The sequence below is a fragment of the Elgaria multicarinata genome, chromosome 2, assembly GCF_023053635.1.
Source record: "Elgaria multicarinata webbii isolate HBS135686 ecotype San Diego chromosome 2, rElgMul1.1.pri, whole genome shotgun sequence".
Classification (NCBI taxonomy): Eukaryota; Metazoa; Chordata; class Lepidosauria; order Squamata; family Anguidae; genus Elgaria; species Elgaria multicarinata.
The window spans coordinates 50,068,523-50,096,361 of NC_086172.1; the positions used below are offsets into that span (position 1 = coordinate 50,068,523).

The window sequence follows — 27,839 nt, forward strand, 5'->3', positions numbered from 1 at the left end:
ACCTCTAGTGCAATGCCAATAGCGTTAGCTGGCACAACAAGTTTTCCAGAAAATTCTGTCAAACCAAACGCTATTGGCTTTGCAACGGAGGTTCTTACATTACCGCAAAACAATTTGTGTTAGTGGAATGATGTAATCAGATACTGCCCATGATTTGTAAGTTTTGAAATGTAGTTAAAAAACAAACAAACCCAAAACAGAATCCATTTCAATCAGATTCAAATGTTTTACTTAGCCAAGCAACACAATAACCACTAACATTTGGCTTTTTTGAAGGTAAAAGCAAAGCCTAATCTAACCCACAACAAAGGCAGGGATGGGCCTGGGCAAACCTGAGATATCTTCCTGGTGTTAACCTGTTGCCTATATTGCCACTAAAGTAGCACCTGATGAGGTCCTTAACTAAGTATTTGTTATTGTTATGATTATTAGCAAATGTGCCTCAGAAAGAGTGATAGGACAGGTCTCTGACCCAAGGGGTTTAGAGTTTCTAGAAACAACAACAACAAGGGAGTTAACAGAGGAAAGGTGGGAAGTAGAGGTAGGGATAAAAGGAAAAGGTATTTGATTATTGTAACAGTGGTTTACTAAGACTCACAATAGAGTATGGAGAGATGATTGACATATAGGGATTGAAATATGGCTGAGTATGTGGGCGAAAAGTGGAGAAACTCCTGGCTGGGTAAATTACATATCAGTAAACCTTAACTTTTGCATCTATTTGTCTATCAAATAATTCCTTTTGTTAAATTTATATTTTAAAAGTTTTATATCTATATCTATATTTGTATAAGAAGCATGCAATTGTTAACAAGAAAATTCCTGCTTGCAAGTTCTGAAGGCTGGCTTTCTGTAGCAAGTCTCAACTTGTTCTTTTTATTTCTGTAAACCGCCCAGAGAGCCCTGGCTATGGGAGTGGTATATAAGTGTAATAAATAAATAAATAAAATAAATAAATTATTGTTCCTAGTTATAGTTTACATTTTTTAAACCTAAGATAAAATAGAACAAAGCTTAATGAACTCCATTATAATAACAGCAATTTCTCATTACCAGTTTCACATTTCCTCTCCTGTTAATTCCTTTCCTTTGCTCCTCACTTCTGTCATATGGTCTCTTGCTATTTCTTATTGTTCTGCACTCCCAATTAAATTATGTCTTATGAGTGTGCTGTAATGTACTACATAACTCTGTAATACCTTCAGAACAGATATTTACCTTTTATAGGAGTAGCAAACATAATCATGTCAGTAATGCTTAACAAGGGAGTTGTTCACATGACACAACAATGGGTTGTTGTTGAATCATGGGTTGTTATATGGGGTGAAACCAGTTGTACTAATAAACCATGGGTTGTTAACCACAAACAACCCAAAAAAGAACGTACGATTTTGTTGGGTTGTTAATCCTGGGTTGTTTGTGGTTAATAAACCATGGTTTGTTAACACAGCTGAGTTCACACAATACAACAAGCCATGATTCACTAACCCACAATTCAATGACAACCACTATTCAGCCCATTCTGTGGGTTGTCATTTTGTGTGGAACAGGTCAAGAAATTACGCATTATTGGCACTTTAAGAATAGCAAAATAAAATGCTTTTTTAAAAAAAGGTTCTTCACATTATGGACTGAGCACTTCACAAGCAGATCAGTGAAATGTCTAGTTCCTAAATAATGGGTGTATTTCCCTATTACGTATTAATTGCAGGTATCAACATACAGCATACCTAGCCTATGAGTGAACAGCACATATCCCTCATCTAATTGTTGTTATAGAATCATAGAATCATAGAGTGGGAAGGGGCCTAGACCTTTTAAAGCCCAATTAAAAGCAAATTACCATCTTGAAGGTAGAACAAGCACCTTAATTTTATTTTATTTATGTATACATTTCTAACCCTTTCTTGAACCATTAGGATTCTCTAGCAGCTAACAATCATATATAATCAAAACAGCCAAATAAAATCCAAACAAGTATCAACATCCCGCACCGTAGAACAATAGAAATAGATGTTAAATATAGGCTGCGGTTGCCGAAATTGGGGCGAGATTTTTTGAGAGGGAAATCTGAATTGTTTCAGAAGGCTGCACTCTAGCATATATACCTTCTTCAAAAAATAAATAAATCTAAGCATGCTCTCTCTCTTACTTGTGCTCTCTTTGAAAGAAAGAGAGAGAGAGAGAGTGCTGCAGGCTATCACCCTTTTTCTTTTCTTTTTCTTTTCTGACAATTGGGTGGGGGGAAGCAGCTGTACTCACCTTTAAGTGAAAAAAAAGGTGGGCAACACTAAACGGCTCCAGTCCAAGTTTTCTAAAAGACCGTATTCTCCCTTACAAGCCTGCCCGTGCTTTAAGATCTTCTGGGGAAGCCCTTCTCTTAGTCCCACCACCATCAGATACACACCTGGTGGGAATGCAAGAGAGGACCTTCTCGGTGGTTGCTCCAGTGCTCTGGAACTCCCTTCCCAGGGAAGCTAGACTGGCTCCCTCCCTGATGTGTTTTCGGAGGCAGGCAAAGACTTTTTTGTTCTGGCAGGCCTTTGGCGAACAATCTGGACTTCCGTCTGTGCCAAGGACTTTTAAAATTGTCATTGTAAATGTTTGAATATATTTAATATATTTATAACTTTTGTATACTTCTGTTTATAGGTTTTAAATGTATATGTTTTAATTTTTTAATGCCGCCTTGAGGCCCAGCATTAAGCAAAAGGCTGGAAATAATAATAATAACGAGAAATTGTGTGTGAGAGAGAGAGCGTGTGTGTGTGTGTGTCTGTGAGATATATATATATAATAAGGTAAGTGGCATGTCATGGCTCCCTTGCCCCCAAGTTATTTGCAGATTACCCCACCCCACCCCACACTCACTTCTGCCAAAATAACAATCCCTAAATATGGTGGCAAAAGGGGGAAGCTCATTTCAGAACATAGGCAGATAAAACCAGAGCCAAGCAAGATTATTTTTAAATAATTGGTGACCCTATTAAAACAAAAAAAAACTAAAAGGCCTGAGCAAATACAAAGGTCAGCAAAGGGAGATCAGAATCAGTGTCAGGCAAGCCTCCCTGGAGAAAGACTTCCAAAGACAGGGCACCACCACCAAAAAGGCCTCCCACCCACTTCACTTGTGAAGGCAGAGGGAGCTGAAGGAGGGCCTCAGACAAGGGTCTCAGCATCTAGTCAGATTCATATGGGAGCAAGTGCTACTTCAGGAACACTGGTCTGAGCCATATAGTGCTTTAAAAGTGAGAGAACCTGTACTTTCTATTGTTCCTGGAAACAGATTGGAAGGCAGTGCTTTAAAACTAGTGAGATACGATTTGAATGCTCAGTCCTCCCCTGTCATGAATCTAGTTACACTATTTAGTGCTGATGGAAGTTTCCATACTGGTTTCAAATGCATCCCCATCATGTACAACACATTGCTGTTACCTAAGCAGGACGATACTAGAGCAAGGCTACTAGATGCAAGCTGCTCTATACCACAGAAGCCACTTGGGCCTCCAAAGGCATGGCCACTTTTAATAGCACCCCATATTGTGGGCCTGATCCATAGGAGGGAGTGAAGTCCCATCCATAACAGGTTGAATCCCATCTCTCTGATCAGATGGACAACTAACCAACAATACTTCTGCTTGGATTTATCTTGTTGTGGATGTTGCAATAAATTCATTGTCCAGGACTCAAACAACCACATGACTGGTTCCCCATGGACAAGGGAGCTTCAAGAAGCTCACCTTGCCACATGTTAAACCACTTTTAAAAGTCATGTGGGAACTCACAAAAGCAACAGATTGTCACAGCAGTTATTGAGTGGGATTGGAGGGGATCTGTTGTTTGAAGAAGAAAAAGTCGATTAGGTATGCATAAATGGATGTCCTTAAAGTACCTCTTTGGATCTCAGCCATAGTATAGCAGCTGTGGGTTTTTTGTACAGTGTATAATTGGCCTAGGAAAGGAAGGTCAGCCATTTTGTGTAAGCTCTATGAGAACAATTTAAGAAGCACTATTAGTGTGTGTGTGTGTGTGTGTGTTAGTGAGTATTGTCTAGTCCTTGCTTATAGTATAATAGTATTGTCTTCATAAGCAAAATTATTGGACGGTAATAGATTGATTTGTGTTCTTTCTTTATTTTAAGAGGGATTTTAAACCCCATTTGTCCTTGGATTAAAAACCTAAGCCCAAATGCATCTAGTTGTACCCCAGTTATAGACCATAAATTATTGGCTTAATGTTAAAGCATATTGACAAAAGTCCCTGGAACATGTTGGCTGGAGGCAGATATAATCTCATTTGGCTGTTAGAAAAATATTAAATGGATGATGATTGATTTGTGACCCAATTCTTCCTGGGCATGTTAAAACACAGAATGAATAAAGGCTTATGGATGAGACTAAATTATATGATGAGGCTGCCCAGAGTCTCTGGGGTTTCCCACTTTCAAAATAAATATGTAGAACACATTTGGCTTTGTCATTGTAAGCTCAAGAAGCCATGATCAGCTTTACATTTTATACAGAAACATTTAGCTTTCACAATAAAAGGAATGACTGCTGTTTGCTTTTGTTCATAGACATAAATTTCTCTTTGCGACAGGCAAATGTTTGCTCTTTAGTAAGGAAATGTTGATGAAAAGACTCGAACACTGGACAACTAGAGTGAATGAATATATCTGCCTGTTGTCTAAACATGTCCTTTGTGGTTCCTTTCTTGTGATACGTGCCTTTAAATCAGAGGTGTGAAACCTGTGGTCCTACTTTGGACCCCGGTTTCCATCAGCCCCTGCCAGCATGGGCAATGGGCAGAAATGACAAGAATTGTAGTTAAACAGCATCTGCAGAGACACAGGTTCTCCACCTGCCCTGCTTCAAAGGCTAAAAAAAGAGGTTTGCTGTGGATAGGGGCCACCCGCAACAAAATGTTGCGGTACATCCTTGAGTCCCAACAGGAGTGTCCCAGACAGCCTGGAACAAAAGCCTTGTTGTAGTGCTGTTTGAGGCGTGTGGGAGAGACATTTTCCCTTTCCCACTCTCCTGAAACTTCTTGCACTGTCTATGCAATGCCAGCTGGGACTGGGCTTCTCCTCCTCTCACAGAGCTCACTAGAACCAACTGTCTGCGAGTAGGAAAGGAAGAAGAAGCCAGGTTGCCTTCTCCACCTGCTGCCTCTTCATTGGCTGGGATTGGGGCCCTCTTTCCCTTACAGAGGCCCTTAGAGCCAACTGCCCTGAGGGCAGGAAAGTAAAAAGAAACATTTAAAGAGTAAAGATTTTTATGTCTATAAGTAAAACCATTAAGCAACAACTGGGTAAATTAGTTGTTGTTGCTGTTGCTGTTGCTGTTGTTATTATTATTATTTCTGCTTTTTGTCCAATGCTGGGCCTCAAGGCAGCATTACAAAATTTAAAGCATATAACATTTAAAACCTATAAATAGAGGTACACAAAAGTTAAAACTATATTAAACATATTCCAATATTAAAACATTTAAACATTTTAAATGACCATTTTAAAAATCCTTGGCACAGACGGAGGTCCAGAACATTCACCAAAGTGCTGCCGGAACAAAAAAGTCTTTAAAAATGTTTATTTTTAATGTATTTTTTCTATGTAACTAATCTATATAAATAAAAATGAAAAAGACCTTTCGTTACTGTCGTTATATCTCCTAAAGTTCTTCACCGATTACTTTGAAATTTTGACACAGCGTTGCATTCAAATACGCGAGCGTTGTTATGTAACTATGTTCTCTATGGGGTCAAAGGTTTGTCTTAAAATCAAAGAAATAGGCCTCCTCAAAACCAGTCCTGCTGATCATTGTGACATCACCAACCAGTAGGCCAATCCGCTGCCTCTGCCTCCTCTCCTATTTGCATGTACTCTCGCAATTGGCTGAGTGAATATAGATGTCACACCTGTGACAGTTACACGTTCTGAAGAAAGGTAACTGCCAGGAGTTTCCAGTAACCTCCTCACCGTAAAAACATGCTTTTATATCTCCGAAAGTTCTTCACCGATTGCTTTGAAATTTTGACACAGCGTTGCGTTTGAATACGCGAGCGTTGTTATGTAACTATGTTCTCTGTGGGGTCAAAGGTTTGTCTTAAAATCGAAGAAATAGGCCTCCTCAAAACCAGTCCTGCTGATCATTGTGACATCACCAACCAGTAGGCCAATCCACTGCCTCTGCCTCCTCTCCTATTTGCATGTTCTCTCCTATTTGCTCTTATAGGTCATTGTGACATCGCCAACCAGTAGGCCAATCCACTGCCTCTGCCTTCTCTCCTATTTGCATGTTCTCTCCTATTTGCTCTTATAGGTCATTGTGACATCGCCAACCAGTAGGCCAGTCCACTGCCTCTGCCTCCTCTCCTATTTGCATGTTCTCTCACAATTGGCTGAGTGAATATAGATGTTACACCTGTGACAGTTACACGTTCTGAAGAAAGGTAACTGCCAGGAGTTTCCACTAACCTCCTCACCGTAAAAACATCCTTTTTAAAAAACCAAACAGCAGGCCAATCCACTGCCTCTGCCTCCTCTCCTATTTGCATGTTCTCTCACAATTGGCTGAGTGAATATAGATGTCACACCTGTGACAGTTACACGTTCTGAAGAAAGGTAACTGCCAGGAGTTTCCACTAACCTCCTCACCGTAAAAATATCCTTTTTAAAAAACCAAACAGTAGGCCAATCCACTGCCTCTGCCTCCTCTCCTATTTGCATGTTCTCTCACAAAACTTTGCAATGGCACGCAGCTTGCAGTAAAAAAATTACTGAGCAACGTCATAGAAGGAACAATCTTGACAGGACCTTTCAAAGGTGAAGATGTCCTCATTCCTTGCATTCCTATGATTCCAACAGATATGCCATTTCAATTTAAGAGATTGCAATTCCCAATTCGATTGGCGTTTGCAATCACCATCAACAAAGCTCAGGGCCAATCTTTAGAATTGTGCGGTTTAGATCTAGACACAGATTGCTTCTCATATGGACAATTATATGTTGCGTGTTCTAGAGTCGGCAAACCAGACAATCTCTATATCTACACAGACAATGGAAAAACTAAAAATATTGTATATCCACAAGCATTGTGAAATTAAACATATTAGAAACATCCACTTTGTCTTTTCTTTCTTTTCAATTTAACCAGACTGAGCCACAGCAACGCGTGGCAGGGTACAGCTAGTATAAAATAAAAGTGTTGCACCAAGCATCTGTCTCTGCTGGCCTGCAATGGTTTTGTGGTGGGCCACATTTTTAATCAACAACAATAACAACAACAATAACAACCTGTTTTGAATGTTATGTTTGAGTTCTTATTGATCTACTGTAAGTCGCTCTGGGAGCCTTATCCAGCTCAAAAGTAGGGTAAACATTATTTTAATTAATTAATTAGGCTTTGGATTGGCTGACTGCCAACCCTGAACCTGAATGCTTGATTTGGGCAGCGTATTTTGTTTAACCTCATGGTGCAATCCCCCTGACCATAATGTTTCACCTCCAGGATACTCTTTCCCTTTATTTTCCTCCCCATTACCTCACAGACACCCCCCATCCCCGCTGCCACCAATTCTCAGGGAAGCAGAGCCAGGAGCCACAGCTGTCGGACATCAATGCCTGGCTGATGACACCTGTCCCCAATTTTACCACTTCCACTTAAGCTTTTCAGGGTGAGTGTGGGGTATGGGGGTGTGGGTGGCAGCCCTGTGGCTTCAGGGAAGGCATAGGGGGCGGCACAACTGAAAGGGTTTGTCTGCTCCCAGTGATGTTACTCGTAATGCAACAGGGCTCAAAATTTGGAACGGGCTCAGAAACCATACGATTTATTTTCTGTTCACCACTCTGCCGCAAAGATCATCTTCTTGGCTCGCCGCTCTGACCATGTTACTCCGCTTCTGAAATCTCTTCATTGGCTTCCAATTCACTTCAGAATCCAATATAAACTTCTCCTGTTGACCTTCAAAGCTTTTCACGGTCTAGCTCCTTCCTATCTCTCCTCTCTCATCTCACACTATTGCCCCGCTCGTGCTCTTCGCTCCTCTGATGCCATGTTTCTCGCCTGCCCAAGGGCCTCTACTTCCCTTGCTCGGCTTCGTCCATTTTCGTCTGCTGCCCCTTACGCCTGGAATGCTCTTCCAGAACATTTGAGAACTACAAGTTCAACCGCAGCTTTTAAAGCTCAACTAAAAACTTTTCTTTTTCCTAAAGCTTTTGAAACTTGATGTTGTGCAGACTTCTACTGTTACTTTCTACTGTTAGTTTTACCCTACCCTGTACCTGTTGGCATTCTCTTCCCCTCCTTATTGTTTTACTATGATTTTATTAGATTGTATGCCTATGCGGCAGGGTCTTGCTATTTACTGTTTTACTCTGTACAGCACCATGTACATTGATGGTGCTATATAAATAAATAATAATAATAATAATAATAATAATAATAATAATAATAATAATTTTCGGAGTGGGGGTGGAGTTTGGAATGCGCAGGAATAATTTGTTCTAGCTAAGCTGACTCTGCATTGAGAAGGGCTCAGGGAGGCTTAATCATTATTACACGAGATCGGTTAATTTATCCACACACACAAACACCCTGGTACCACCCTTGTTTGTGGCGAATTACTCATTTGAGTAACTGAGCCAAAAGACAAGCCACCCTTTTGTTTGCACACTATTGGAAGCCTGCCAAACATGGGTTGAAGTGACGGCGTGAAAAGATCTGGCTGGTGCTTTTGGAACACTCAATTCGGAGGACTCGTTCGCAACGCGTGGGGGAAAGTGGCGGATTACCAGCAGAGCAGGTGTGCAATTTGGCCTATAGATCATAGCTGTGGCTTGTGACCCGGGAGTGTACAGAGATTCACTTTGCCCCCTATGAGAAAGATGGAGTGGCGAGAGCATGGCGGCATTTCCCGTTCCAAACCTGAAAATTCAGAAAGCCCTCTTGCGCATGTGGTTCTGGTCTGATGGACCACATTGCACTGACAAGCACATTGGGCAGGTTATTCCATCATTTTGTTGTAGGACCTATGATTACAGTGCTCATCAGAGATACAGTTTAAACAATATAACAGTATTCTTTCTAATTTAGTTTTTCTCATTGGAGTAACAACATTTTTATTTCATTGTGCATATGGACAATCGAGTGGATTTTGGTTCACAACTGGAATGGAATGGGGGGGAATTGTGCCACAACGTATAATTTGTTGCCTTAATTAGTCATGGTTAGTGCACATTACATCCTTATAGTGAACACTAGTCAAATAATTAACTGACTATGAAGAAGTATCCCCTCTGTGTGGCAAAGCAATCTGTGTTCACTCTGCAAATCCTCCTTTCACCATGTAGGAACTGTGAAATATATTTGAAAGTAAAGTTTTTAATTACAACTGGCATTCAAAGCTTATTGCTCCTGGCAATTGCCGCCTTGCTAAAATGTGATCTCATTTGTGAAACAGACTGTGGGGGAGTCAGTTTCCCCACTGCTTTGATATTAGCTTAACAATCAGGACGCTTTAATATTGAAACAGCACACAATGTTTTCATAGTAAAGGCTATTTCCTGATATTGTACCACAAAGAGTGAACAGCAGACCAGACCACATGCACACATGTGTGTATGCACACACACACGAATATATGTACTGCTTTAGCGTACATTTAGCTAGTTGACAGCTCTCAGAAAACTCATTATGAAAGTATTTTTTTATATACGTAATTATAATATAAATTTGGATGAAATCCAGCATCATGTTTGCACACTTCTGATGGAAGCCATTCCATGGGCAGGAGAGGTTAATTGGATATCACCCTTATATTTAATGGGTAACATTCTGCACTGAGTAACTTTGTGGTCTGTGTCCAGATTATGTGTCCATTTAGACCAGTATTGTCTACCCTGATCTGGAGATGTTTTCCAAGATCTCAGATGTTCTCCAAGATGGTTTCCCATCACCAGCTCCCTCATCCTTTCAACTTGAAATGGCAGAGATTGAATACTTTCTGCATGCAAAGCATGGACTCTACCACTGAACCAAGGACCTTCCCACCCCTCCTGTATCTATACCTTCCTTACCCTATTTAAGTTGGAGTAGGATGTAACACTGGCCATATTTTCATAGCAAAACAAGGAGAAATGTTCATTCATTATTTGAACTTGAAATCTATGGCTTGTTGCACCCTTCACAAGCCAGGATTAAAAATCAGGATTTGTTCTTGGCTTACAAATCCTGTCTTGTTTGGGAACAACAAGCAAAGATCCCCAGTTTTGACGACATGCTAAACAAACCCTTCCTGGTTTGTTTAGCCTTGGGGTGAGCAAAATATGGCCCAAGGGGAAAAAGAAGATTTTTCCCTTTAAAACAAGGCCTGCAGGGTTTGTACCCCTTGTTCTAATGCAAAACTGTACTTCCCTGGGGCTTTCAGGAGTGCAATCTTGCATTAGAACAAGGTGTGTGGCTGCTGCAAACCACGTTTTAAACAAAAAATGCGGCTTCTTTTCTTGCCACTGAAATTCAGCAGGATTTTAGTGACAGCGAAGGGGGTGGCCCGCAGTAGAACTAGGGCCTCGATAGAACCGAGCAGGGCCAAACAGAGTGAGTGGGCCACTAGGATGGTGTGCCTAGTGTTTTTGAGTGGCTGGGGGGATGTCTCAGTGGCACTTGTTGGTTAGGGTTAAGCCTGGGTCGGGGTTGGGGAGTCATGGCACCACCAGCAGGAACTGGGGCCTGCCCGGTTAAAGCCTAGTTGGGTCATACATATTTTCTCTTTCTAGAAACTGAAAAGTTCAACGGGTTCAGATCTTGAAACATTATTTAATCATTGCTCAAAATTTAAAACTGGCCAGGCTTCCTTTTCCTGTATAACCTGTGTTACCTTAGCTCCCTTACAAGCATCATTGTAATTAGAGAGATGTAATATTACAACTACAAAATTACATCTAGTGCTACAATTGCAATTTGTATGATGATGATTATTCTTAGCACCCCCACCACCACGACATGTACTATTCAGGTTTGGCTAAATTCTTTTTCTTCAATAATGGCCGAGATGTGTTGAAAGTCCTCCACATCCAAAGCCAGCCCTCTTCCACCCCAAAGGCATTAAAATGTAAGGTGTGTTTTCATTATCATCAGTATCAGGTCTTTGGATTTCCATAGAATGGTTAACTCTGATCAGCAGCAGGAAGTGAATTTTAAGAATAATCATTATGCTGTTTATGACAGAGAACTATGCCAGTAAGTGTGTGTGTGTGTGTATGTTTTTTCTTAATCCATTCAATTATGGGGGTGGGCAGGAAAATCTTGCCAGCCCAGCTTGATTTTTGTCATAAACCAGGGAAAGAAAATGAATGTATGTATGACTCACTGAAATTAGATCTGGGAAAGGACTTATTAGGCAATTTATTCAGTCTTACAGTTTGGGTTTAATTCATTATCCGTGGTTTTATATCTTAAAAATTAAGCATTCCTTGGGAATATTTATTTAATATCAAATTATTGTTCAGCTATTTTGAGTCAGTACTGACTCAGCACAAATTGTTTTCAGAGGTTGTTAGTATAAAAGAGGATTCTTTAAAAAAAGAAAAAAAACTTGTTACTCACTCCGTTGGCTTAAATATTTACATTTTTATCAGGGGTGAGAAATTTGTCAACCTCCCGATATTTTGGCCTAGTTCTCCCACCATCCCTCACCTTTGGCTATCCTGCTAGTGCAAATGGGAGTTGCAGACCAAAACATCTGCAGAGCCACAAGTTGCCCATCCCTGCATGAAACACCTCCCTCATGAAGGACTACACAGCTGCAGACCCCCTGCTTGTGTTCTTCATATTTTCACAAGCTTGTTTGTTTGTTTAGTTCTTTGCATCTGGGCAAAATCCAAAGCACCATTCTTTTTTCTTTCCTCCCCCCCACCCCGCAAGGGCTGGGCTAAAGAGGGGGCAGGTCCTTGGCACAAGGCCTCAGAATGTCTCCAGCACTTGGACAGACTAGAGTATATCAGGAGGTTCATTCTGACCGGTGTCAACCGATCAGTGTTTCTCTTTTGGGGAAGGGAACTCTTGTAAAGAAGGGGTCCACCGCTAGAGTAAGTCATCCCCATCCCATATCTATTCTAACAGCATAACATTGGGTGCCCCCCCTCAATTATGGAATGATCTCTCCAACGAGGCCCGCCTGGCGCCAACATTGTTATCTTTTCAGCACCAGGTCAAGAGTTTTCTCTTCTCCCAGGCACTTAACAGCATATGTTGAGCTTTCTAACTGACCCCAGATCTATCTTTAGGCCTTGCTGAGAGTTTAAAATTGTTTTTAGATGTATATTGTATTTGTATGTTGTCTTTTTATGCTTCTATCATTTTAAATTTTGTATATCGATTTTTAATGTTTGATGTTTTAATCTTTGTAGACTGCCCAGAGAGCTTCGGTTATTCATTCTCACCATAACTTAGTATAGTACAGTGGTTCTCAACCTTCCTAATGCCGCGACCCTTTAATACAGTTCCTCATGTTGTGGTGACCCCCAACCATAAAATTATTTTCGTTCTTCTCTACATGATCCATTGTCATGGGACGGTTTGCTAATGAATATAATACATAACAATAGCTTTAATAATACAAAAGATGATACATGACATAGTTCAGTCAATACAGTTTCCTAAACCATCGGAAATATGTGTTTTCCGATGGTCTTAGGCGACCCCTGTGAAAGGGTCATTCGACCCCCAAAGGGGTCCCGACCCACAGGTTGAGAACCGCTGGTATAGTAGAATCATAGAATCGTAGAGTTGGAAGGGGCCTATAAGGCCATCGAGTTCAACCCCCTGCTCAATGCAGGAATCCACCTTAAAGCATCCCTGACAGATGGTTGTCCAGTTGCCTCTTGAATGCCTCTAGTGTGGGAGAGCCCAATAGAATAACTGCTTTCCCATTTTGCAAATGGGAAATTGAGCTCTAAAGATAGGTCAGTTCCCAAGGTCAAGTCAGTGAATTTATAGATGAACTGGGGTCTGAAGCTGTCATTGCAAATTCAGCTGAGCATTCTGTAATCTGTGCCCAGAAACCCAATGTTATTTTCAGACTTTAATGTGGCAGAGTGTGATTTGTGTAACCCAAAACATGTGTGTTTGTGGTTTTAAAGAACTCCCAGGCTCTAAGATAGCAGTCTTCAAAGTGGGCAGTGGGAACCAGTTGCTGTGCCCTCATAATGTATTTATTTATTCATACACTTTATGAATAAATGTTATTCCTTTCAGCAGGCCCAAGCAAGCTTATAAAATAATAAGACAAGTATAAAACAGTTCCCTAAAGCACTTAGCAGTGATTAATGAATATAAAAAACTGTAAATCTAACTGATAAGAACCTAATGGAACAAGAAAGCCTTTACCTTCTTCCTAAAAGTCCTTAATGTTATTGGGCTTAAGTGTTACTACCAAAAATTTTCACCCATTGCACTTGTGATATTGCAAGAATATATGCTGGTGTGGTATTAACACATCTTGTGGAAAGTGTAATGGTTTGGCAGGGTTTGAGTGTGCATGTAGAGGTCAACCTGCTTGGTTAGTGGGGTGGCATTCAAGCATATGAAGTACAGCATATGTAGTAGAGCCAGTGTGGTATAGCAGCTGTAGGGCTGGAAGTCGGGAAATCTGGGTTCTAGTTCCATTTTGACAAGAAGCTCACTGAGTGACTTTGGGCCAGCCACAGACTCTCAGCCCAACCTACCTCACCGGGTTGCTGTTGTGAAGATAAAATGGAGAGGTGGAGGATTATGTAGGCCACCTTGGCTTCCTTGAAGGAAAAAAGGCAGGATACAAATGCAATAGATACATACATACATGTATGGCCACCTGTCAGATAAAATGAGCAGGGGCCACTGTGTTATGCAACCACAACCCTGCTTAAGTTAGTCCATGCTTTTTGGGCATGTTGCATGTCTAGTCATGGACAAGCATCCCAACATGCAGATGCTTGGGATGGCCTTCCTGCTGAAAAAGCCCATGGAAGGGCTCTTTCTGATTAGCCTTCCGCACTACACACCACTCTGCCCCCAGAGAGTGCCACAGACAGGTATGTGACTTGAATCCCCACAAATTATTCTGTGCCCATCTACCTGGTGTTTATAGGGTACATCATAAAGAGGTGAGTATTAGTGCATGTGGATGTACACTACTGGTGGCAGTGGGTAAAAGAGAACAATTAGATTGATCAATATCACAATATCATATCTGTTCCTTATGGCTCGTTCTAATCTCGTCTCTCCTAACTTAGTTCCTATTCGGTGTCTCCCCTCTTCTCAGCTGCCTTTTTTCGTGTTCCTTATGGAACTGTCGCTCTGTTGCTTCTAAGGCCCCTGTCATCCAGGACTTGTTTATCTCTAGGTCTCTCCACCTCCTTGCTCTTACTGAAACCTGGCTTCCTGCCCATGATACTGCCATCTCTGCTGCCCTCTCTCTTGGAGGTCTCTCTTTCTCTCACACTAGTCGCCCAGAGGGTCGGGGTGGTGGTGTGGGTCTTTTATTATCTAGTTTGTGCCAGTTCCAGCCTCTTTCCATTCCATCTTCACATTGCTTCTCCTCCTTTGAGGTACATGTGGTGAGGCTCTTCACTCCATTGCGACTGCGGATTGCAGTTCTGTACCACCCCCCAGGCTCGTCCTCAAAATTTATCTCTGATTTCGATTCGTGGCTGTCCTTTTTCCTCTCTGATAACTGTCCTACTCTTATTTTGGGTGATTTCAATATTCATGTGGATGACCCTCAAGATGCTGCAGCTCTACAATTTCGCTCATTATCTTCCTCTTATGATCTTAAGCTTTGGTCTGATGCACCCACACAGTCCCTTTGGACACTGTCTGGATCTTGTTCTCACTCGGAATTGCTCTGTGTTGGACTTTTCTACTGCTCACTTTCCGTTGTCAGATCATCACCTAGTTTCTTTCAATATTACTCATAATCCTCCTCCTTCACGTCCCGCTTCTCGCTCTTGTCGTGACTTGCAATCTATCAATTATGAGGCTTTTTCCCAGTCTTCAGCCTCCTCCCTTCCTTCTGTCTTTTCGGCTGTCTCCTTGGACTCAGCTGTCTCCTTCTTTAATTCCTCCTTATCTTCAACTCTTGATAATCTTGCCCCATCTACAACTCGGAGAGTTCGCCCTTCTCAACCTCAACCGTGGCTCACCTCTTCCCTCCGCTACCTTCGCTCTTGTTCCCGGGCAGCTGAACGCCTTTGGCGTAAGACCAGGGACTGGGCGGACTTTGTCCATTACAAATTTGTACTCTCCTCTTTCTCTTCTGCCATTTCATTGGCCAAACAGCAGTACTACTCAACGCTGATCCAGTCAAATGCTAGGCATCCTCAGCGGCTCTTTGCGTCCTTCAATTCTCTTCTGAAGCCTAATCCACCATCTCTCCCCGCCTCTCTGTCTGCTAATAACTTTGCCTCTTTTTTCAATGCTAAAATCCAAACTATCCGCTCTGATCTGGCCAGCTCTGCTCCTCTTCCAGTTCCTGTTCCTCATCTGTCAGTTCCTCCTGCAAATTTCTCTGCGTTTCCTTCGGTCTCAGCGGATGAACTGTCTACAATACTGCGCTCTTCGAAGCCTTCCACTTGTTCTCGTGATCCGATTCCTTCTCGCGTCTTTATTAATCTTATTCCTGCTATCCTCCCTTCCTTGCTTCATATTATTAATCTTTCTCTGTCCTCTGGTTCATTTCCTTCTGCTTTTAAACATGCTACAGTCTCTCCCATTCTCAAGAAACCTACTCTTGATAGGCTATCTCTGTCTAACTACCGACCTGTCTCTTTGTTGCCGTTTGTTTCAAAGATCCTGGAGCGTGCGGTCTACTCTCGCTGTCTTGACTTTCTTTCTAGTAACTCTGCTTTGGATCCTTTTCAATCTGGATTCCGTCCTCTGTATTCCACCAAAACAGCCCTTACTAAGATCACCAATGATCTCCTTACTGCCAAGTCTAAAGGCCATTTTTCCGTTCTTATTCTCCTTGATCTAACTGCAGCCTTTGACACGGTTGATCATGATCTTCTCTTAGATTCCCTTCATGACCTTGGATTTTGTGGCTCTGTCTATAACTGGTTTGCCTCCTATCTAGCGGGTCGCTCTTTCAGCGTGTTGGCTAATGGCAGCTCGTCTTCCTCCTTTCCCCTTTCAGTAGGGGTTCCGCAAGGCTCAGTGCTTGGCCTGTTGTTGTTTTCCTTATACATGTTGCCCTTGGGCAAACTTATTCAATCTCATGGCCTCCAATATCATCTGTACGCCGATGATACACAACTATATCTGTCATCTCCGGAACTTTCTCCTGATGTTCACGATCGTATCTCGGCATGTCTTTCAGATATCTCAGCTTGGCTGCTTCATCGTCGTTTGAAACTTAATATGGCAAAGACTGAATTGCTTGCTTTTCCTCCTAAACCGTCTCCTCATCTCTCATTCTCTCTTACTGTCAATGATGTTACGCTTACTCCGGTCAAGGAAGCTCGTAGCCTTGGCTTTATATTTGACTCCTCGCTCTCCTTTATTCCTCATATTGAGGCAGTAGCTAAATCTTGTCGTTTTTTCCTGTATAATATTGCCAGGATTCGATCATTTTTGTCTGTCTCTTCTGCCAAGACGCTTGTTCATGCGCTGGTTATTTCACGGTTGGACTACTGCAACCTTCTTCTCTCTGGCCTTCCTTCTTCTCACATCAGTCCGTTGGTTTCTGTTCACTACTCTGCCGCAAAGATCATCTTCTTGGCTCGCCGCTCTGACCATGTTACTCCGCTTCTGAAATCTCTTCATTGGCTTCCAATTCACTTCAGAATCCAATATAAACTTCTCCTGTTAACTTTCAAAGCTTTTCACGGTCTAGCTCCTTCCTATCTCTCCTCTCTCATCTCACACTATTGCCCCACTCGTGCTCTTCGCTCCTCTGATGCCATGTTTCTCGCCTGCCCAAGGGCCTCTACTTCCCTTGCTCGGCTTCGTCCATTTTCTTCTGCTGCCCCTTACGCCTGGAACGCTCTTCCAGAACATTTGAGTACTACAAGTTCAATCGCAGCTTTTAAAGCTCAACTAAAAACTTTTCTTTTTCCTAAAGCTTTTAAAACTTGATGTTGTGCAGACTTTATACTGTTAGTTTTACCCTACCCTGTGCCTGCTTACCCTACCCTGTGCCTGCTGGCATTCTCTTCCCCTCCTTATTGTTTTACTATGATTTTATTAGATTGTAAGCCTATGCGGCAGGGCCTTGCTATTTACTGTTTTACTCTGTACAGCACCATGTACATTGATGGTGCTATATAAATAAATAAATAAATAAATAAATAATAATAATAATAATAATAATTTAGTCTGTCACAAACATTATTCTGTGTAACCATTAGTGATACAAACATGGCAGAGGCATTAGGTTTTTTTTTTCATTAGATGAAGACTATGGGTGTTGATGGGTGTGTGTGACTTGAAACCTTGGCAGGGTGGAATGGAGAGAAACACAGCATCTACCTCTCCGAGGCTGGAAAATAGACCTTGAAGAGGGTGGAAAGAGCATTCTGGTGGATGAGGAGGACAGGAGACTGGAGAGGCTAGGATACGATTTATCCCACGCCTACTTCAGCCTCCTTGCCTCCACCTCTGAAGCACCTTCAAAGACACAAAGGGTGTCAATTCCGACATGAACATAACAATAACACAAAGAGTCTAGAGGAATGATTCTCATGTGACCTCAATAGCTGTTCTAGGTGGCAGCAATAGGGTTTGAATAACTTTTGGCCAGAATCATCATAAATGTCAAAAGAAGTGATTGGGGTTGGACAAGCCACTCAAAGAAGCGCTGAACCTACAGCTGTTCCAAACAGTGATTCTTCCAAAAGTTGAGAAATACCCAGTTTTCTACCTCAGCCAGTGATTTAATCATACTTGGGAGGAATCTCCACAGGGCTGGCATATGCATGCAGAATTAATTTGGGGTTTGCCCAACCTAGGGCTTCGTAATATGCAAAGCTTTGATTGGCTTGATGCTGTTAAATTCAGCCTTACATGACTTTGGGGGGGGGGGGTTGGCAATTTTTTTGTCCTCAGTTTTCCTGCCTCTCCCTACCCTCTTTCATGCAGAGTTTCTTAAAGGGACCATATCCATGGCTGCCAAATGCTCTGGGAGCCCACCACCAAGTCCACTCCCCTACCGCTGAGCAGCCTGCTTAACAGAGTGTAACTTTTCCCGCTTGTCTCTGCCTTCTGTCTCACCATAGCTTGGCTCCCACCTTGAAGGCACAGAGTTGTAGCAGCACGCCATGGCCCCCAGCCTTGCAATGCAGGGCTCTCATTGGCTTATATACATGTTCCTCTGTCTTTACTGTTCACTGGGGAGGCCGGACTGTCGCAGCTGCAGCATCTCCATAGTTCAGCTAACGAGCTCCTCACAGTGTGTTTGCTGCAGGGGCCTTTGCATACAAAGGCTGCACATTGATACTCATTTAAACATTCCAGGCCTGGATTGTGGCCAAACTTTGCTAGTCTTTTCAAGGCTGCAAATGGTTGAACAAGCTACTTAAAAAGCCATTTCTGTTTAGAAACTCTCAAAGCAAAGATTTGCATTAAAAATTCAGTGGAGAGAGATGTTAAAAATCAAGGCCTTAGAGCTGCCCCTGAAAAATAGGATCTTGCATTGCAACTCTGATCCAGCTTGCAATGGCAGCACTTGATCCTGGTTCCTTTGTTATTGTCTTTCAACACTTCAGGGCAGACAATCTACTTTAAATAGGTGATTACAGTACCTTCTTTAGTGGGAAAAACACACAGCAAAACTACCTCTAGCCACTTATTTTCTTGTGCTGATGTTTTCATTGGAAACCTATATGCTTTAGAAATCTCCCTAGACTGAGTTATACTTAAGTATCTGGGCCTCCAAAGTGTGCTGGATGTATCTTCCCAATCTGTACTAAGTAGAATTTTCTGCTCAAGCCCACATTTTGCTGTTCTGTATTATGCTCCTGAATTCTGGTACTACAAAGCCGTTCATGGAGCTATTATTGAGTAGTTACAATCTTAATAATGTTCATAAGCTGATTTGTAGCATAGTTCTAAGCATGTTTACTTGAAAATAATTCCCACTAAGTTCTACTTGGTAAGTGTACTTAAGCTTTCAGCTAAGTAAGACTTCTGAATAAACATAAATAGTAACGGTACATGTCTCGTTGATTTAACGGGATTGTGGATCAAGTTGTGAAGCTAAGCACATACACGTTTTATTTTTATTTTTTTTAAAATACCATCCTTATAATAACCTTTGATCTTTTAAAAAAGTTGCCATTGAACATTGCATAATATGTACATTCGATTATCATTTGTCTTGACTATAAATGCATCCTGCAGAATGTTATAGATTTTGTGTGTGTGTGTGTGCGTGCGCACTTGTGTGTAAGAGAGATAGAGAGAGGGAGGGAGGGAGAGAGAGAAGGGTATTTTTTATAAATAAACTTCAAAGATTATTGATCCTTAGCAGCAATTTCACTGTCTATATTGTAGCATCCGTTTCAGCCTCCGCATTGTAATAAAAATCAGTCTTGCTGTAGCATTTGTCAAATCCTTTTCTCCTATGGGATTTTGATTGTGATTGGCAGGCGTTACAGTTGGTAATCTATTTTGCTGGTGAATTATTAGTATGCAGTGTATAATCAAATGAGTCAAATAACACTTCCCAATTTTAGAAACAGAAATGATCTAGAATAGATTCAGGTGTTTCTTTTTAATGGTGCACTAATTATGTCTAATGATTATTAATGTTAAGATTCTATAGCTTATTACTGTTAAAATTGTTGAAGAAATCAATATGTTCTGAAAATACATCTCTGGCACATTTCTTTTGCACACTAACTAAAGAAGTATTAAAGAATTTTTAAAATGTGTTTTTTTATGGGCAGCTGCAAAAGGTCACGTATATCCCATTGTTTTTATTGACAGTTAATTTTAAAAAATCAGGTTTCCTGTGACTTGTAATGGTGTTTGATCTAAATATATGTCTAATGGTTCAGGAGAGAGAGAGAGAGAGAGAGAGAGAGAGAGATGACATGTGGATCTTCATTAAGGGCTGAATGAGAAGAATTGCCATTGTGGAAAGAGTGGTTACTTGAACCCTCCTTCACTATATGTAAAGATAACAAAATTGAGATCAATGACAAAATCTGGAATTAGACTTTCCCAACTATCTAGAGCATGATGTGCACTATGTTCTGCACATAAAGCTTCTCCACATGCAGGCTACTCTGTTCAGATCAATAAGGGTAACAGCTTGATATGTACATTTTTGAAGTGCTTAGGGAAGTCCTTGAAAGCCACCAGGAAGCTCCTTCTTATGTATACTTGATCTTCTGTACCTGAAAAGGATTTTTGGGTCAGTGTGTTGCTTTGCAGAAACCCAGTGAGTGGTTTCTGGCAGCTTGTGTCTGGAGAGGTGGTTCTACATGAAGGATCTTGTTAACGATCTTGAGCTCATTTTCCGTATTATTTACTCAGAGCCATAAACTGTAAATAAGCATGAAAAAAGATTCATATTCTCTATGAGCCTGTTTAGGTTTTCAATTGACATGTTATTCTTAAACAGTGCAGTATTAGCAAGGGTATAAGATCTACTAAATAAATCAGAGGATTAAATGACTCCATGCTTGTAATTAAATATAGTTTTATTGATTAAGTTGGCAGATTATGTTTACTGAGGAAACTCTGATTTTTGGATCCAGGGTTTGTTTACATGTCAGAATTGTAGCATAGCTTTTTTTTTTCTTGTGAAAAGTAATGTCTCAGAGTTGTTTTTTAAAAACATGTTGCTCGTGGAACTGGTAAAGTATCTCTTTAGACGAGCGTTTTATAGCATGCTTTTGACTGGCCACTCACGGAAGTTCATGGGTCATTTTGACAATGCAGCAATCCTTCTGTGCGTCTCCCGCTCCTTCTGTGGTTTTTCCCACTACAAAATTAGGCCCAGAAAATCCGATTCTTCTTGGCTATAATGATAATTGGTGCTATTTCCTACCATGTGCTGTAAAAACGCCCACTGAATGGACCATGTGGTCGCTGCTTGCTTCCTCTTCCCCGTGTGATTCTGCCTGTACCTATTGTGGAAGAGAAGCAGGAAGCAAAGCAACAGTAAGGAAATGTGATTCACACACCCCTCCGCCCCGTCTGAAAACGGTCTCATTCTGTCTTTAGGTTCTACAGTGGCGCGCACAGCAGGAAGAGGCTGCCCAATTGGAAGCTGCTATCGCCACCAGAAGAAAGGAAAAGGAAGAAGAAAATGAGAAGTTTAGAAGAGAAAAAGAAATGCTTCAGAGAGCAGAGGATAAAGAAAAAGTATGCAAAGTGTGTGTGTGTGTGTGTGTGTGTATGGCTTAATATATCTAAAACATCAATTGATCTTGATGCTTTATATCCTTGTAAATAGTCTTTAGCATTATTATAGAGATTAATGAGTGCTTAGTGGAGATCTGCCAGACCTTGTTGCAGCTTGAAATCCCTATGCCATTTTCACGGTTATCATGTTTAAGGTGGGATTTTAATTTTATTTTTTTAAAATGGCATTATTATTAATAGAACATTCCCAGGCATATGCATGTATCTGCCACACTGTCACAGAGAGAGCAGTGCAGAGGAACTAGTGCCTGGCAGATTTTTACTGTCAAGAGCTAATGTGGCAAAGACCACCGTGGTTTCCAGTGCTGCAGCAAGGTATGCTGCAATGCACCAAATAAGCTTCACAATATAATGTCTGCACACTGCAAACGGAGCATCACGGAGACATCTCCGTGAACGACGGGCCTGATGCCCGATGTCTGTAGTGGTGGTGGTGGGGATGAAATTAAGAGGGCATCAGTCAGTATGTCAGAGTTAACATTTTGCTGATCATTTGAGAAGCGGAATTCTAAAGAAGGCATTTAAGAGGGGAAAGGAGAGTAGCAAAGAAAGTATAATATGTATTTGTTCTGATCTGGATTCCATTTTCAGGATTGTAGCTACTAAAGCTGCAGTCCTGTACATGCTTACCTGGAAGTAAGACCCATTACTTATGTATGAGTAGATATGCATAGGATTACACTGTGTGTGCAAGTTACTTTTACAAAAAAGCTTCCTGTTCATGATTAGGGTTGATTCCTTTCAAGAAACAAAAACCTCTTTTTTAAAAAAAACTTTGCATTATCAGCCTTTTAGCTGGGATTCCACAAATGCAATGGTGCAGTTAAACGTATTTCTTTCCTAGTCAGTCATAAACAACAAGATGAAGCAAAACACAGAGCTACATGGGGTTTGTTTTTGTAATGAGAGTAATTGTGCTCATACAAGTACTTCCTTTATCACATCTGCAAGGCTTGCTCAAATGAATGTTATCACTCCTGCATTTCAGTGTAATCAAAGTTTTTGTTCCTATACAAATGTATGCAGCAGTTAAAGAAAAAGCAAGAGAGAGTCAGATGTCCAACTATGTCAAAAGAAAATGTTGCACCAATCAGTGAAACCCAGTTTTACTTGATCTTTTATGCATTGAACTGAGTTTTGAAATATGGGATCAGAAGAATGCTAGGAGGGAAGTCACCTGCAATTTTATTTAGATAAGATTTCTACAACTAGGTTTATATAGGCAGAGAATGATTTCCCTCCTCCTGGCTAAGATTCAAAGGCATGTGCAAGAACCTCTGTATATACTCCAGGATTTCCCTGGCTCGGTTTGGTTTGGTTTCCCCTGATTGCAGCTCTTTCTGCTGCATTGTGGACTGCAGGAGAAGTTTGCTAAGTGACAAATGGAGATGCCTTTCAAAAAGAAACATTGTAAGAAGTCCTGTGCGTGTGGAGCTCTGCACATGACCTTTTTGTACTAAGCCCCAGCCTTCTGAGTTCACTAAGTTTAATTTTCATTCCTGCTCACGAATATGGTTGTGAGCCGTGTCCAGTATGCCCTTTGAGGTAAATCCTGAATGCACTGGCCGCACCAGGGCCAGTCCAAGGTATGTTGCTGCCTGAGACAGAGCAACAAATACTCTCCCAGTCAAGGTGCATAGTATACTAGGCCAGGGGTGGGCAGGCAGTACATCTCCAGATATTTTGGACTTCAACTCCCAACATTTCAGGTCATTGTCCATGCTGGCAAGGGCTTCTAGGAGTGGAAGTCCAAAATATTTGGAGATTTAACTTCTGCCCACTAGGCCAGGCAAGTTATTGTTTTGACTCCCAAGTCGAAATGATGCCTTTCAATTAGTTTTGTGCCGGCAGAGCTCAGGTGTCCTCCTTCTTCCATAGTGAGGAGGGGAGGGGCAGTCTTTGAATCATCCTGTAGAGCTTCCCAGTGTCCCCCTATTGCTCTCTGCACAACTTAAAACAGGAATCCCCAATGTTTTGGGTTAGTGGGAGCAGTTGGAATTGCCATGGTGGGCATGGCCAGTCCCAGAACACTCATTTCCCAAAAGGCAAAACGGTGAGGCTACAAGAAAAGTAACTTGTCCAAGAACCAAAGCGCATGGCAGATGGAGCTCCAAAATACCAGACCACTCTTTTGAAGCCAACTAAAGATGGTACTGTATGACAGCAATACACTTTGTAGTAAGCCAGCCTCCCAAGTAAAATAAATAATGCCATTTTTAATATATATGTGTGTGTATGTATGTATGTATATATATATATATATATATATATATATATATATATATATATATATATATACATATACACACACACACACACACACACACACACACACACGAAATAAAATAAAAACCAGGAGAGGCAGGGAATCTGGCGGGTGCCAAGAAAGAGGCCTATAAACACATTGCTGCTCACTGGCACCAAGTTGGGCCCCCCAGACCTAGAAGCAAGAAGGGACACTTGAATGGTTGCTTAACAACTAATTGCGTCACCATTTCCCCTCCCGCATACTAGTCTTTCCTCTTTTAAGGCCTTTGGCTAGTTGACATGACATCAGCATAAAAATGGTAGCAGCAGCAGTGGTAGCTTCCACTGCCTGAGTAGACACCAACATTGAGGAGATATTTGTGGAAAACATACCAGCTATCTGCCTTCTTAGCATAATCCCACTCAAATTGGCTTAAGAACTTCATATATCCAGAGTTGAATTGTTCAGTTTTTGATCAAATAAAATAGCTACACTGGAATCCTGGAGGGGAGACTAAATTAATTGCTGATTACATGTTATTTTTACTGAATACTCCATAACTCAGGAAACCATACTGGGAATACCACAAAATATGCTCAGATTATATAGCAAATGTAACATTTTTGGAAGCCAAGTAGGCTCCATTAAAAATGCATAAAACTGATTAAATCCATAGGTAACTTTGCTACATAAAGCCACCATGGTGTTACAGTTTGGAATAGGAACATATATAATGCTGATCACAGATTTTATATTCAGACAATAATTCCAAAAAGACTATGACCCTATCAACATTTTATGAGAGAGCATGATTTATCTTTTAGGCAATATTGTGTAAAACAAAGCAATTAATGCAATCGGGTAGATTTTATTATAAGGCATAAACTTGTCCAGTGATATTTAACAGAACTGCGGTAGTTAATCGGAGATATATAAACGTCTCATCCTAATACGCATATAAAAGTAGCTTAAATAAAGGTATACTTAAAATTAATCTACATTAGATTTCAACTCTGTGTTGGTGAATACCAATCTGCTAAAATATCAGCATTTCTGGAAATACTTGCTTTTCTCTTAACATGCCTGATGGATTTGTCTTGGTGCATTGAAATAACTGCATTTTAAAGGAAATCATTTTGGGGAGCAACTGAACTGTGAACAGTTTCAGAAATCTAAAATAAGCATGTTTCCATTAACTTCCGTTAAATGCTTATATTTCCTTATGTGAAGTGTCATTGTTCAGAGTTTTTTGAGTTTCCTTTCCAAGCCACTAGTTCTAGGGTTGTTCCACTCACTGGTTTCATTGAGGTGAATTCATAGAATATAACTATCTTAGATGGTTTTAAAGGGGCACAAAAATCTAATTTGTGTGCTATCTGCTTTGAAAATGTTATGCAGAGAGGTCCGAAACATGGTTGTAGGTTCACCTGCACCTCAGTTTTGTAGGGGTTCAAGGTTGCAATGAAGTTGGCTTTTTTATTCTCCATTTGAAAGTAGTCACCAAACCCCTAATGATTTCACATGGGTGTACATCAAATATAGAAACAAGATGTGCAACTCTGAAATGTAGGAAAATACCAAAAGTCTGCCAAAGGCCATGTCAGCCCATAAAACCGGTGCAACATGGGATTTCACCTCAAGGAAATGATGGGGTCAGCATTGCATCCTACTCCGTTTATTTCATCAGCCTGGTAGGTTTAGTAGATACCCATCTAGAGTGAGGACTGCCATCTAGTGTTGGCCTGAGTGAGTTTTAAAACCCCAGGAAATAAATAGTTAAGTCCTCCAAGTTCCAGGCTCTTAGTAAAACGAGCAAGATAAAAGAGCTCAGATCCTTTAGAATTTCAAAAAACACTGGGGTGGGCGGGCGGATGGGAAACAAGGAATTATTTACATACTTAAAATTCACCCTAGACATTTAGCACATTCATTTTTAATTTTTTTTTGGTTCTTTAATGAAGCTATTAATTTTGTTAGCTATAAATTATTGATGCATATTTGCCATCTTCATTTTAACGGAATGATGTATCTTCCACTCCCTGTCCAGGGTAAATATTGTAAATCATATGTTTTTGAAGTAATCACAGTTTTGCTCCTCTTACAAATATTAAATGGTTATATTTTTCTGAGAAAGAGAAGCTAATGAGCCTTAAGAGTAATGCTAACTTATTTTTCTTGGAAACAAATAGTAATTTTTTGCAGTTTAATCCCTTTGTCTTTTTTCCTAGTAACTACATGGTAATAAGGTACAAAGAATCTGCCATCTTTAGATACTGTTATACAGGTCTGTTCTATGACATGATCAAGAAAGGGATAGTGTTTGGGAGGAAATGAACCACTGCTACTGAATGTAGTGACTGAAGATTCTGAGGCTCAGTTCAGACAAAACGTTAAGTCAATGTAGTGTGAAAATTCCACTTAACAGTTGAGTTTTTAGGAGATACTCCCCATGCAACATGTTTCAACTCCACCATTGTGTGACTGTGGGTCAACATGGAGTTGAGTAAAATCCATCACAATGTTTGATTGACAGTTCTTCCGCCCTCTCTCCTCCCCTGGTCCTCCAGATGGTATCCCATCAGCCATTGCTGCAAAAATATCGATCCTGGCAGCTCTCCTAGAGCAGCACTTCCTCCTTTCAGTGCTCTTGCCAGGAAAATCTGTAGCCAGTGGGAAAAGTCAACTCAACACAATGGAAAACTCCACGGAGCCTGCAACACAACACGCAACACAACCATTGTGCAGGAACAGTCCTCTGTACAGCATGGATATTCTGCGTGGAGTGTTTTCCAAAAAGTAAAAGTCCACCGTTGCGTGGAGTTTTCCTGCCAGACAACACATTTCTCAATGATGGTGTAAAAACTCCACTGTGGGGTTCTAAAACCACCGATGAGAAATGTATTGTCTGAACTGAGCCTGAGTCTGTTCAGACATTACTTTCTGGGGAGAAATCTTAACTTGGTAAGAGTGCTCCCCACTCTAATGAACACCAGAGAGGAATTAACATAAGACTGAGGCTATATTATACTATGCTATCTCATAGATCCAGTTTATGGAAGTTAAATAGTGGAAGTAAGCTTCTGGGCAGGTATCCCTAGCTGGATGAGAAACGACATATGGCAAAGGATTGTTCTCTGCAGAGTTTCTCTCCGTGATGCAGCCACCAAGGCTGCACATATGGAGCCCTTTCAGAAAGCTTAAAATTCTGCTGATCTGGTGCTCATTAGGTAAGACAGAATAGGACTGCATCCAATCCCCTGCTCACTCCGGAATTGTTGATTGGTAAGCTTTTAGCTAATTTGGAAGGGCTTTGCTTGCACTCCATAGATGAAAGTAAGTATTTCCCTACCACTGCAACCAAAAATCTTTGTTATTTTCCAGGCCATGTTGGATAAGAGGATAAGAAATTGTGGCTTGTGTCCTGTGGGGTCCATCTGCCAGTTGAATGGACACCGCTAGTGGAGTGGATTCCTGTTCCTCCTGCTGCAGCTCCAGATCTGTTTTGGAGGGTTTCCCACCCCAGAGGAAAACTGGAGAAAATGGGGGTTCAGGGAGGAGAGGCAAGGGAAATCCCATTGGGCAAATGGAAGTCTGCTCACATAATGTTGGATTTAGTCCCCTGGTATTCTAAGAATTATGGTTCAGTCTGAATCAGACTTACTTTCTCTCCATTTGTAGGTGCAGGAGAAGGGGAAGAGTTTTTCAGTTTCTTCCTTGATGTCTGAATACGTTCTTCTATCTTTCTTTCAGTTCAGCCTTCTCTGGGACACCTCATTTTTCACACACACAGAATCTTCAACCCTACAATCAGTACAGTAGTACTTCATTTCTTCCCAGTCACCAGGAGAACTTTACTACCCAGATTTATTTTGGGTCATGCAGACTGGCTATCAGACAAGTGTAGAAATAGCAGTTGAACATCTGTGGGCTTATTAGAACTCAAAGGCGTGGCAGGATGTGTTGAGCTGTGCTCTTTTTTCTTTTCTTTTTCTTTTTTGTGAATATTAACAAAACAGAAAAAAACATCATGAAAAAGAAAAAAGCATCACGTATATAGGAATATGATCATTTTTTTCATCAGGTATACCATTCATTTTAAAAACAGGAGGGGAGTGTTATGAATAGGTTTCAAGAAAAGTAGACCATATATCTTTGTATTTATCCACTCGCAAGACGTGCCTATATAA

The 27,839-nt window shown here is 41.0% G+C and overlaps 1 protein-coding gene across 2 annotated transcripts in view; it reads left to right on the plus strand.

The window, feature by feature from the left end:
* Positions 1-27,839, plus strand: part of CCDC148 (coiled-coil domain containing 148) — a 97,741-nt gene that overhangs the window by 49,118 nt on the left and 20,784 nt on the right. For both annotated transcript variants that reach the window (XM_063118620.1, XM_063118621.1), the window contains one exon: positions 21,204-21,344. In XM_063118620.1, coding sequence (XP_062974690.1) covers positions 21,204-21,344 — 141 coding nt within the window. The remainder of the gene's footprint in view (positions 1-21,203; positions 21,345-27,839) is intronic.